The 12,253-nt window shown below is 41.2% G+C and overlaps 1 protein-coding gene across 1 annotated transcript; it reads left to right on the top strand.

Annotated features, from left to right (window-relative positions):
* The first annotated feature begins 2,491 nt into the window (after positions 1-2,491).
* TAF9B (TATA-box binding protein associated factor 9b) lies at positions 2,492-10,355 on the top strand. The gene is made up of 7 exons (XM_036271033.1): positions 2,492-2,563; positions 3,166-3,247; positions 3,561-3,697; positions 3,787-3,921; positions 5,385-5,460; positions 8,228-8,338; positions 9,735-10,355. The coding sequence occupies exons 1-7, from the start codon at positions 2,513-2,515 to the stop codon at positions 9,896-9,898; spliced, it is 756 nt and encodes a 251-aa protein (XP_036126926.1). The 5' UTR covers positions 2,492-2,512; the 3' UTR covers positions 9,899-10,355.
* The last annotated feature ends 1,898 nt before the right edge of the window (positions 10,356-12,253 follow it).

Here is a 12,253-nt window from a genome sequence, read left to right as displayed (position 1 = left end):
TATTAAATCTTTATTGTTGAGAGTATTACAGATGTCCCCCCTTTTTCCCCCATTGCCCCCCTCATCCCAGTTCCTGTCCTGCCCCGGGCCTTCACCTCACTATTGACTGTGTCCATATATGCATGTAAATCCCTTGGTTAATCTCTACCCCTCCCACTTCTCTCTGAGGTTTGTCGGTCTGTTCCATGTTTCCATGCCTCTGTTTCTATTTCATTCATCAATTTACTTTATTCATTAGATTCATTAGATTTAATATGCATTTTTAAATTTTTGTACCTTGTGCATATACTACGTATTCAAAAGGGAGAAAATTATTATCCGTCTTATATAAAGGTTGCCTGCGATGAGCTGGGAGAGGCGCTTGCAGAGCATAGATATGAAGGTTCCCACTGGAAACAATGTGCTAAGAATATAAGGTTCTTGGGGAACCTGCCCAAAGTTCAAGATGGATGCCTGGTAGATGATCATTTCAGACAAGTCCAATGAGGTAAGCTTGTGCCGAAAACTGAAGGGCCCGCTAAGCCTCAGATATCAGGCCCTGGCCAGTTTGGCTCAGCGGTTAGAGCGTTGGCCCACGGACCAGAGAGACCTGGGTTTGATTCCCGCTAAGGGCACATACCTCAGTTGCAGTTTGTCCCCCCCGCCCCAGGCCATGTGGGTGGCAACCAGTTGATGTTTCTCCCTCTCTCCCTCCTGCTCTATCTGAAGATAAATGCAAAAATGTCTTCAGGTGAGAATGACAAAAAATAAAGGGAATCAGTATGAATTTTTGTGCATGAGGAAAGCCATTGGAGGGTTTTAAGGAAAGGAATAGAGCCCTAGCTGGTTTTGCTCAGTGGTTAGAGCGTCAGCCTGCGGTCCAGAGAGACCCGGGTTTGGTTCCCGCTAAGGGCACGTACCTCAGTTGCAGTTTGTCCCCGGCCGTGGTTGGGTCGTGCGGGTGGCAGCCACTCGATGTGTCCCTTTCACGTCAATGTTTCTCTCTCTCTCTCTCTCTCTCTCTCTCTCTCTCCCTCCCTCCCACTCTATCTGAACGAAAAATTGTCCTCGGGTGAGGATTAAAAATAAAAAGGAAAGGAATAGAATTATCTCCTGTATGACTGAGAGATCCCTCTGGCTGTGTGGAGAATGAGAGGCACAATTTTGGGGGACATATTTCTGTAGTCTTGATAGGGAGGCTGTTGGCTTGGACTGTTAGCATGGTAACGCTGGATGGAGATACCAAGACACAGATAGTCTTTGGGAGGTTGCCCTGACAGGACTTGTTGCTAGACTGACTGTGGGTTGGGGGTGGGGGGGGAGCATATAGCATGGCTGACTGCTGGGTCAGAGTACCTTTTCCTGGATGGGAAACTCTAGGGCATTGGCGGACTGTGGAGGAGTAAGAAAGAGTTCTCTTTGGAACACTTGTAAGCCAGAGCTGCTTAACTGATGCACGTTTTTAAGTCATTCAGACTGCTCTGTGGAGAGTGGGGTGGGGAGGGCATCTGGAAGGCAAGTGCGGGCTCTGCGTGGGCCTCAGCAGGGACAGAGAAAAGTATTCAGGGCCAAGGAGCAAGGCTGGAGGGGTTCCAGTGGGTAATTCTGCAGGTGGTCAAAGGCTTTAGCTTCTCATCAGTGTAAAATGGGCAACCATGACAGGGCTTTAAGTGTGACCAGAGCTGACCAAAGGCCTGCTGTATGGAGAACAGGCTATAGAGGTGAGTTGTCAAATTTTGCAAATAAAAACTCAAAAGCCCTGCTAAATTTGAATGTCACATCAACAACACATCATTTTTTTGTAGAAGGTATAGCCTGTGTAATAGTTGGGATGTACTCATGCTAAAAAGGTAGTTGTGTTGCCCTGGCTGGTCTTCTCAGTGGTTAAAGTGTTGGCCTGTTGACCAGAGAAACCCAGGTTCGGTTCCTGCTAAGGGCATGTACCTGGGCTGAGGTTTGTCCCTGGCCCGTTGGGGTCGTGTGGGTGGCAACCACTCGATGTTTCTCTCACAACGATGTTTCTCTCTCTCTCCCTCCCTCTCTCCCTCCCGCTCTATCTGAAGATGAATGCAAAAATATCCTCAGGTGAGGATTAAAAAAATTAAAAATAAAAATGTAGTTGCTAATCTGGTATTGAAATTTAACTGGCGTCCTGCTTTTGATCTGGCAGGTGGGGGCAGAGCCCCTGCAGGGAGGGATTCCAGGGAAACTGAGGGGCCAAAGTGGCAGCAGGAGAGGTGTGAGGAGAGACCCCAGAAAAGACAAGAGCGGCCCCCTCGGTGCACTTTCGCTGAGAACAACCCTGGGAAGAGGAGCTGCTCGGCTCGGCCAGGTGCTGGCCTGGGGCTCCTGGGGCAGTTTCCCGCGCACCTGCCCGGCCTACCTGTCCCCGTTCTCCCGCGGGCAGTGGCAGCAGCTGGAGGGGCGGCCGGCAGGGCACCGAGGTGACCCCGCCCCTCGCGCCCGAGGGGTGGAGCCTGAGGCGGAGCCGGCGAGCAGCCCTCTGTCCCCGGGTGACGAGCGGCCGGAGAACATGGAGTCGGGCAAGATGGCGCCTCCCAAGAACGCGCCGAGAGACGCCTTGGTGAGTGCGAGGGATGGGAGGCGGGGCGCACAGCCCGGCGCGGCCGGGACCCGGGGGGCAGGCCCAGGCGCAGGGGCTGCCGCGGTCCCGCGTGCCGGCCTCAGCGCAACCTGGGCGGCCGGGAGGGGCGGGATGGGGTGTCTGGCTCCGGGGCGCCCTCCCGCCGTCCCCGCAGCCCCGCCGGACCGCGCAGGCCGGCGCCCGGCTTTGTCTCCGGACCTCGGGTCCCCGCCGCCTCGTCGTGTCGCCGGGTCTGCGAGCCCTGCTCTCGCGTCCGCAGTGATGCTCGCCGGCTTCCCCGTCGCCGCAGCCGAAAATGACAACCAGCTGTGGCCGCCCCTCCCTCCGCTGGGAAGCCAACCCGGCGCTTCTCTTCCCTTCGCCCCCACCTCCCGCCAAAAGATAAAATAAAAGTTTTCAGCAAAGCGGGTACCACGGTATTCGGTGTGTTCCCGACACTGACTTGGGCAGAAAAGGATGAGTACACGTTTAAAGCTCAGAGAAGGGAGACCTGGTATCTTAAGTATAAACACCACCTTGGGTCCAGGGTTGAGTCCTAATACCTACATTATGCACCAGGAGCTTCTTATTTGAATCCACAGGTGATGGCACAGATCCTGAAGGACATGGGAATTACAGAGTACGAACCGAGAGTTATAAACCAAATGTTGGAATTTGCTTTCCGTAAGTTAACAAGACACGAAAAATGTGCCTAATTTGGGAATTTGAAAAGATTGTTTTATTGTAAGAACACTTTCAACTAAATTACTTGAACAGTTAATATCATCGAATTGAGCCTAAAACTGTGAAAAGGAGCTCAAGATAGGGGAAAATAGTATTTATACTGTGATATTTTCTTTTAATTGATCAGATAGAACAATTAGATATTAAAAACAAAATGCATCAACTTTCTAGAAATTAGTGGAATCTTCCATTAAGAAAAGCCATAAATATTAAGCTGTTTTCATGTGGTGAAGAAAATGTTTTGTTCTTAAAGGATATGTGACTACAATTCTGGATGATGCAAAAATTTATTCGAGCCATGCTAAGAAACCTAATGTCGATGCAGATGATGTGAGACTGGCAATCCAGTGTCGCGCTGATCAATCTTTTACCTCTCCTCCCCCAAGAGATGTGAGCAAACTTTTATTTAAACTTCATTTTATTTATAATTTTTTCATTGTAGGTTTAATATGGATTTTTTTTTTTTTTTTTTTTTTTAGTTTTTACTGGATATCGCAAGGCAGAAAAATCAAACTCCTTTACCTCTGATTAAGCCATATGCAGGACCCAGACTGCCACCTGACAGATACTGCTTAACATCTCCAAACTATAGGCTGAAGTGCTTCATTAGAAAGGTAAAAATTTTTGGTCAATTTAGTTTTTCAAAAAGTTGAGATGTGTTAGGGGAATTTGTAAAAAGCAAGTGCCTATAGATAGTGCAGTAGATTAAAAGCCAAGATAATTGTCCTTGCCAGTTTGGTCACATCGGCCTGCTGACCAAAGGGTCTCCGGTTCAATTCCCCATCAAAGGGTACATGCCTAGGTTGCAGGTGTGATCCCCGGTCCAGGTTGGGTTCATGATGTGGAGGCAACCAATCAATGTTTCTCTCCCCCTCTCTCTTTCTCTCTCCCTTCTTCTCTTCCACTCTATCTAAAAATCAATGGAAAAGTATCCTCAGGTAAAGATTACAAAAAAAAAACCCTGAAACAATTGAATTTACTAGGGTTTTTTTATAATTTACTGCTTTGAAAATACCATGTCTGCAGTGAGCTGCTATGTTAAAATACAAAATATGAGATCTAAGATTTTTAGAGCTCAAAGGAGCTTCAGTGTTCATCTAAACCAACACTTATTTTTCACATCTAAACTTATATATGAAGTTAGTAGCAAAGCTAAGTCTGATACTCAGGTCTCATAATCCCCAATCTTCCCACTATACCATAGTTTTTTTTATTAATTTTTTTTATTGATTTGAGAGAGGAAGGGAGAGGGAGAGAAACATCCATGAGAGAGAACATCGATTGGCTGCCTTCTGCATGCTCCCCACTGGGGATCTGACCTACAACTTGAGCGTGTGTCTTGACTGGGAATCGAACCAGTGTCCTCTTGGTACATGGGTCGACGCTCAACCACTGAGCCACACTGGCCAGGCTATACCATAGTTTTTTAGTGAATGCTGATAATACACCATCAGGAATTAGACTTGCTTTCTGAAATATGACCTAAGGCTCTCCCTCCACTGAAAAAGTTCTTCCCACATGGGGCTGCTTTTGATGTCTGTAATTCCACTATAAGAGTTTCTTTTGGGGGGGTTAGATGTTCACTAGTTAAGATTAAAAATTATAAGGAAGTTAGCTGTTTTTCTCAAATAAGACTATCTTAAACCAAATACTAGCCTGGCTGATGTCGCTCAGTGGTTGAGTGTCGACCCATGCACCAAAACGTTGCTGGTTCGATTCCCGGTCAGGGCACATGCCCAGGTTGTAGGCCCGATCCCCAGTGGGGGGCATGCAGGAGGCAGCCAATCGATGTTCTCTCTCATTGATGTTTCTATCTCTCTCTCTCCCCCTCTCTCTCAAATCAATAAACAAAATAATTATTTTTAAAATACTATATAGAATTTTATATACGTACATACATGTATACTTATATATTTATGCAAACCCTAGTTATGTTAGATTTAGAACACTAATAGAACAAAAGAGGACATTCTTGCCACGGATTATCATAATTCACATCAACAATCCTAATTTCATTCCTGCTAAGTTTGGGTGTCAAATCTGAACAACATTAAAACTAATTTGTTAAATTCCCTAGGGACCTAATCAAGGAAGACTAATTCCACGGTTAAGTGTTGGTGCTGTTAGCAGCAGACCTACCACTCCTACTCTAGGTAAGTGAGAAAGGGAAATGCCTCTTCTGGGTGGTAAAGAAGTGCCTCAGCACTTGATTTTGAAATATAATCCAAGTCAAAAGGTGAGTCAGAAATTCCCATGTGTGTTACCATCATTACATTTACTCATCCCCTAATAAAGCTATAGGCATAATATTTTATCAAATTTCAAAATGAAAAAGCCACAAGGAATATCTGATCCCAAATGAGCATAAATATGGACATTAACCAACCTTGTTGTTGGTATCAACTATAATACCAAAAACTGGAGTTTAAGCTGTTCTTTCTGCCTTCCATACAGATGACATTGCCAAACACACCCATGGCAATAGCCAAATTATTATCAGAGATTAAAGAAATGTCTGAATAAATTGGCAACAGAATGCAGTCAGAAGAGTTTTAAAATGTATAGAAAGCTTAAGGATATCAGGAAAAAAAAACATTCTGTTTTTAATAATAACCTTTTCAAAAGTAGTGTTGATTGACCTATATTGGCCCCTTCATCTGTGCCTTCCCATCATTCTTGGGCATTTCTTGCTCTCTGGCACAACATATTCCAAACTCATCTTACATTTCTACCCCAGTCCTAGAATCAGCCATTTCTCCAAAGAGCTCTGGTGCCTTTTAGTGGAGTATGGTATTTAGCAACCATTATTTGTATCTTGTTAATGTCATTGTTTAGGTAATAAGGAGATATATAAATAATGGATTTCAATTTCCTAATTTTTTTTGTCCTAAATTCTTGCTGGATTTCTTTCACAGAGTATTTTCAGAAAAAAATTTCACTTCTCATTGATCAGTATTGATTTTTGGCTTTTATGGCTTATATCTTATGTCCTGTAGATATCATATAGCTCTAGTGTAAGCATTTTATTTTTGAGGTGTGTAGATAATCTCTCCATATTCTCAGGATGTGCATAGACATTTTAGCATTTTCAAACCAGCTTGGTTAGTATTACTTGTACACTTCTAATTAACTGCATGTGACCTCTGTGGACAGAAATTTGAATATATAATTGATGTAACTTTTTGGTCATACACTATCTGTGGATTCATATTAGGTGAATACCAATTTTTTTTTTTAAGTCTAGGCTGTGGTAATCAGTTGCACGTGTTTTTGGCAAACTAATTTTAGTTATTAGCTGTGATTTTTATTCATAGTTAAATCACTTCTCAGACTTTTTTATAAGATCAGTAGTGTAATATTCCTAGTTAGACATTTTTATTGTACATGTTTTTTTTTAAATCTATAATTGAGGGAGCTGCTAAAAACTATTAAAGTTGCAAATTTTCAACTTTAAAATATTTTTCAATGAATTTTATAACACGAGACCAAAGCAACTACCTTTGTTGAATTTTAAAGCCTAAACTCCATACTTACTTAAATGTTAACAATTCCTTATAGTAATGACCAAGAAAACCACCTATGTACTGTGAATTTTCTTGACAAATAAGATATATTGATTGCTTCATTAAACTTCACCAAATTCTTTAGACCACTCCTTAATACATGAGAAAACTTACCTAGGGATGAAGATATATTAGAGTAAGTTCTTACTTCGTGGGTTTGTGAGAGAAAGCACTAGAACCCTGATTTCTGGGTACTTTGGGGCTTTCTTCCCCCATTAAGGCTTTCTTCTCCTTTATCCCTGGAGATGATGACAGTTGTAGTTTTTCTTCAATGATAGTTGTTTTCAATAACTCTATCCCTGGACAGACTACTGGTTCCAGGGGAAAGGGATATATGGAAAACCTTTGCATCCCCAAAGGAAAAACTTGGAATGTACATGTTTCCAAAAATGCATTTTTTCAGAGAGTTACGACATCAGTATACATGCTAAATCTTTGAGTCTTGCCATATTAATTCATTAAGCAAACATTTGTTGACTGCCTGTTAGGAACAAGGCACAAAAGCCATGTGCTCATAGGATAAAAAAGGTTATCTGAGGCTTGTAATTTAGGGAACAATGTAAGACACTAATAATAAGGCCCCTACAAAATAGTAGGGGAATTTCAGAGGCAGGTAACAACTTTTGAAATAAAAAAATTTATAAAGCGAGATGGTATTTAAATTTTACCTTGTATTAAAAGGTTGAATTTAAATAAGGGGCACTGGACTAGGTTATCTCCAAGATCCCTGTCTACTTAAAAAAATATCTGGATATGGAAAAAGAATATTTTTGTCCTGAAGGCTTTTGTTAAATGCATGCTGATTTAGCTTCATGGGCATAGTAGATATCTTCTAGTTCTCAGCAAATGACAAAGATTAAAAGTGCCATGTAGGGTAATTAATAGAAAACTTTGGTCTTTATTCTGCTAATTTATCTAAACACTTCCCTTGATGACTTCCTGTCACTAAAATTCAGTGCCAGTCGCTGCTTGAATAGCTTTACATGAATTATTTTAATTCTCACAAGAATCCTATTAAATAGGTACTGTTGTCCCCATTTGAGGATGACAAGAGATACAAAAAGATTAAATACTTGCCCAAGGACACCCAGCTAGGTGATGAAAGCCTGGATGCAAATACAAGCAGGTAGGCCCCAGAGCCTACATTTTTTACCACTATGCTACTGGTTTTAGCATCGAAACTATTGAGCTTGTAAACACTTTTGAAGTTATTTCACTCTTATTTCTAATGATTTTTTCCTCACCTTTTATTAGTTCCCTGTGCTTTAAAGGTAGTTTCTGGTAAGCTAAGGAGGGCAGAATATGAACCTGTATAATAAGTCATCTAACTAACATGGTCTGTTAATTGCAACTACAGCAACCCCACAAACGGTGTCTGTCACAAATAAAGTGGCACCTCCAGTGTCAGTGACAAGCCAAAGATTTGCGGTGCAGATTCCACCTTCTCAGTCCACACCTGCCAAACCAGGTAACGTCGTGGGGTCGGGGGTTGTGGTGTTCTAAGTGGTTCTTTTAAAAATTTTTTTTTCTGAGTTTTAAAATTTCTGAATAATTTGTTATTATAGAACAGTTTGTGTTCCCATAGCAAGAGTTAAATTGTTTTAATAGCATAAAAAGAAGGTGGCAGTAATGCTGCAGAACTTCAGAGTGGGGTCTATGAGCCAACTAAAAGTATATGAAAATGTAAATATATGTAACATTTGGGGATTAGGGAGAGGATTCAGTGTGACCATCAGATTCTCAGAAAACACTGTGAACTAAAATAAGTTAGGGCCCACAGATCTAAGGCATCTTCAGGGAAAAGCACTTGGGGTTGAAGCTCAAGAAAATAATATGACTTAGTGAATATCAAAAGAAAAGTATACCTTTACTCACTTCATGGAAGACATATGAAGTTGGAATAATATAAGTAGAATTCGTTATGGCATAGCTCATTAATGCATATGCTTAGATTTACATCTTAAACTTAACCACACACAGTAAACGATTTATATAAAATATTGGCCTACAGTCGTCCCTCGTTTATCGCGGTTAATACGTTCCAGACTCTAGCGGTTGCACCTGGCATTGAAGGCTTCCTGGGGTGCTCGGATACATAGGCCTACAGTCCATACGTACAGTAATTTTAATTTTAATTGTAATTCAGGGGTGTATAATTGACTCAGACAACCGAGCACTCGCTGTATCATTTTCACTGTCTCGATCAACTTTGTAATGAATATATTTGAAAAAACTGCGATAGAGTAAAGCCGCAAACAGTCGAGCGCGAAGTAGTGAGGGATGGCTGTATAAGGCAGCGGTTCTCAACCTCTGGGTTGCGACCCCTATGGGGGTCGAGCGACCCTTTCACAGGGGTCGCCTAAGACCATCAGAAAACACATATTTCCAATGGTCTTAGGAACTGAGACATGGCTCCTCTATCGTTTCCAGGCGGGTCCGCCCACATGCAGATACGCCCACATATAACATGAGGAGCTGTATTAAAGGGTCACAGCATTAGGAAGGTTGAGAACCACTGGTATATGGGAAGCATGATTCTTTACCTTGTACATATATACCTTTAGTGTGTATGATGAATCCAGTGCACTGCTTCCCATGACTAAGTACTAAGTAAAATTTGAAGTAGTTAAAATTTTTTAGAAACAGAACTCCTTTAATCTTATACTAGATACTAGTTTAAGTATTTAAAAATTTAATTCAACTTTTAATGCAGTAATAATTACCTAAGTTTCTTCTATAATGTAGATGCACTTCATGCTATTGAAATTATTAGAATTACACTCAACTCTGGGGAATACTTTTTATCATATGTTTCTGATCCTGGGTAATTCACAGCGTGGGGGTGTTTTCTCTTCTGTTTACAGTTCCTGCAACAACTGCAGTTCAGAATGTTCTGATTAATCCTTCAATGATTGGACCTAAAAATATTCTTATTACCGCCAACATGGTTTCATCACAGAACACGACTAATGACTCAAACCCATTGAAGAGAAAACATGAAGATGATGATGACAATGATACTATGTAAGGAAAATAGTCTAGATACATTTCAGATGCCTAGTTGGTTTTGAGCCCAAGTACTGAACTAGAACATTCTAGATCTCCTCAAGTTTTATCTCAGAAAACTTAAAGGTAGCTGCAGTATTTTTCATATTCATGTGAACTGTTAGATTTCTTAAGTACGGTTGCCAGTGTTTTTTCATTAGGCTTCAAATAGAAAGAGTTAAGCACTCGTTTAATAGTTTCACTTATGTTGAGTCCTAGTATGGCAATTCTATTTTTGGAAGCAGTTTTCTGCCATGTATCACTGACTGCAGCACTTACGGTTCAGTTTCTGCAGCCTGATCAGTGAACTAATTTTTAACAGCATTTCTAATCTACATTCAAATGCTACTTTTCTTTTGTAAGATAAAATAGTCACTTTTATTGCCACCAACTTTTATAAACAATTCTCTCATTTAGTGAACATTTTTGGAGAGGATGGATTTAGAGGGATTCTCAATCCATTTTTGAATGTATTTAAATTGTTTCTGGCTGCTCCCTAATCTCCTACATCCTCAACCCTGTTTCTAGCTCCCATTCGTTTTCTGCACCAACTCCTCCCCATAGGCTTAAGTTTCTCCCCATTGCTCTTAACTTTAAAAGGCCAAAACTGGAATTTAAAAAGTATCATTCCTGATCACTCATCTTAGTGTCATTTTCATATTTTTAAACCTATTTTCTGTGCCTGCTGTTCTACAATGAACTTTAATGTGAATGTTTCCATTTGCTTTTTCCCTCCATATCAGAGCAGTTGTCTTATCCCTTGCCTTTTTAAAAAAATTTTTCTTTATTGATTTTAGAGAGAGGAAGGGAGAAGGAGAGAGAGACAGACAGACAGAGAGACACTGATGAATGAGAACATCAACTGGTCGCCTCCTACATGCCCCCCACTGGGGATCGGGCCCACAACCTGGGCATGTGCCTGACCGGGAATTGAACCGGCGACCTCCTGGTGCATGGGTTGATGCTCAACCACTGAGCCACACCGGCTGGGCTTATCCCTTGCCTTTTATGCCCCTTGAACTTTACTTTGCTTTTGATAGGTAGTTTTGGGTCAGTTACATCCAGTTTCAGTCTTTTATCCCAAGCTGATAACTCTACCATATTTCACATTTCCAAATTTAACATAGATGATGCTATAGCTTAAAACCTGCCTTGATAAGTATATTTACACTGGACCTAGGCAAAACCACTGAAGAACAAGTTTCTTCCTTTTTAACCACATGCATATATGCTTTCATCACTACTGCTTGAACCTTCCTCCTATTGGTATAATTCAGATCATTTTTCTAGCTTGTTGCTGAGGACGTCACACTTAAGATGGGATCACACCTGAAAGTTTTCTAATGGTTTTCCTTCCTCTAGAAGGCCAGCAACAAAAACAAATTGGTGTGTGATGTGAATTGCACCTAGATATACTCTGCATAGATTTCCAAATAATGTTACTAAACACCTTTCCTTTTTTTCCATTTACACACATCTAAACACCTTGGGAAAGACTGCAAAGTTTTCAAAAAAAATATAAACTGGTTTGTACAGTTTCTATTTAAGTAAGTCTGACATATTCAACGTAGGAGTACTTTTGCATAATTTTCTGAAGTGAATGTTCGTATTTGAGGATTTTCAAAATTTAAAATATGAGTAAGTTTCATCTTAGGATGCTGCTCAGTACATCGGAGAGAAATAGTCCAGTAATGGGGAAGAAATGTCTCATCATATTTTGAGTGATTTTGGATGTTAGGAAAAGGTGGTATCAAACCTATAAAAACAGATCTGATCAACATGATAGGAGAGAAATGTTCATTATCATTACTTGAATGTTCTCAGGGAGGCAGCATGTCAAAAGGCCCAGGTTCTAGTCCTGGCTCCATCCTTTATCAACTCTGTGACCTTACTTCACCTCTGAGCCTTGTTCTCCTCACTAGTAATAGAAAATAACACAAACCCTGCCTACCTCACAGGGATGTTGTGAGGGTTTAATTGTTACATGTGAAAGTTCTTTCATAATTGTAAAATGCTGTAAAACTAAGGAATTGTTAATGTATTTGTTCCAAGATTATTAATAAAATATTTGACCTTATCATTTATCTTTCCTTTTTGACTTAAGAGATTCAAGGAAGATGGCCCTGGCCAGGTGGCACAGTTGGTTGGAGTGTTGTCCTGTATACCCAAACATTGTGGGTTCAATTCCCAGTCAGGGCACATACCCAGGCCGTGGGTTCGATCCCTGTTTGGGGCTCATGCAGGAGGCAACCAAAAGATTTTTCTCACATCAATGTTTCTTTCTCCCTCTCCCTCTAAAATAGATAAATGTATATTCTTGGGTGAAGATTAAAAACAG

The sequence above is a fragment of the Molossus molossus genome, unplaced genomic scaffold (assembly GCF_014108415.1).
Source record: "Molossus molossus isolate mMolMol1 unplaced genomic scaffold, mMolMol1.p scaffold_m16_p_2, whole genome shotgun sequence".
Classification (NCBI taxonomy): domain Eukaryota; kingdom Metazoa; phylum Chordata; class Mammalia; order Chiroptera; family Molossidae; genus Molossus; species Molossus molossus.
This window is presented reverse-complemented; position numbering and strand designations above follow the sequence as displayed.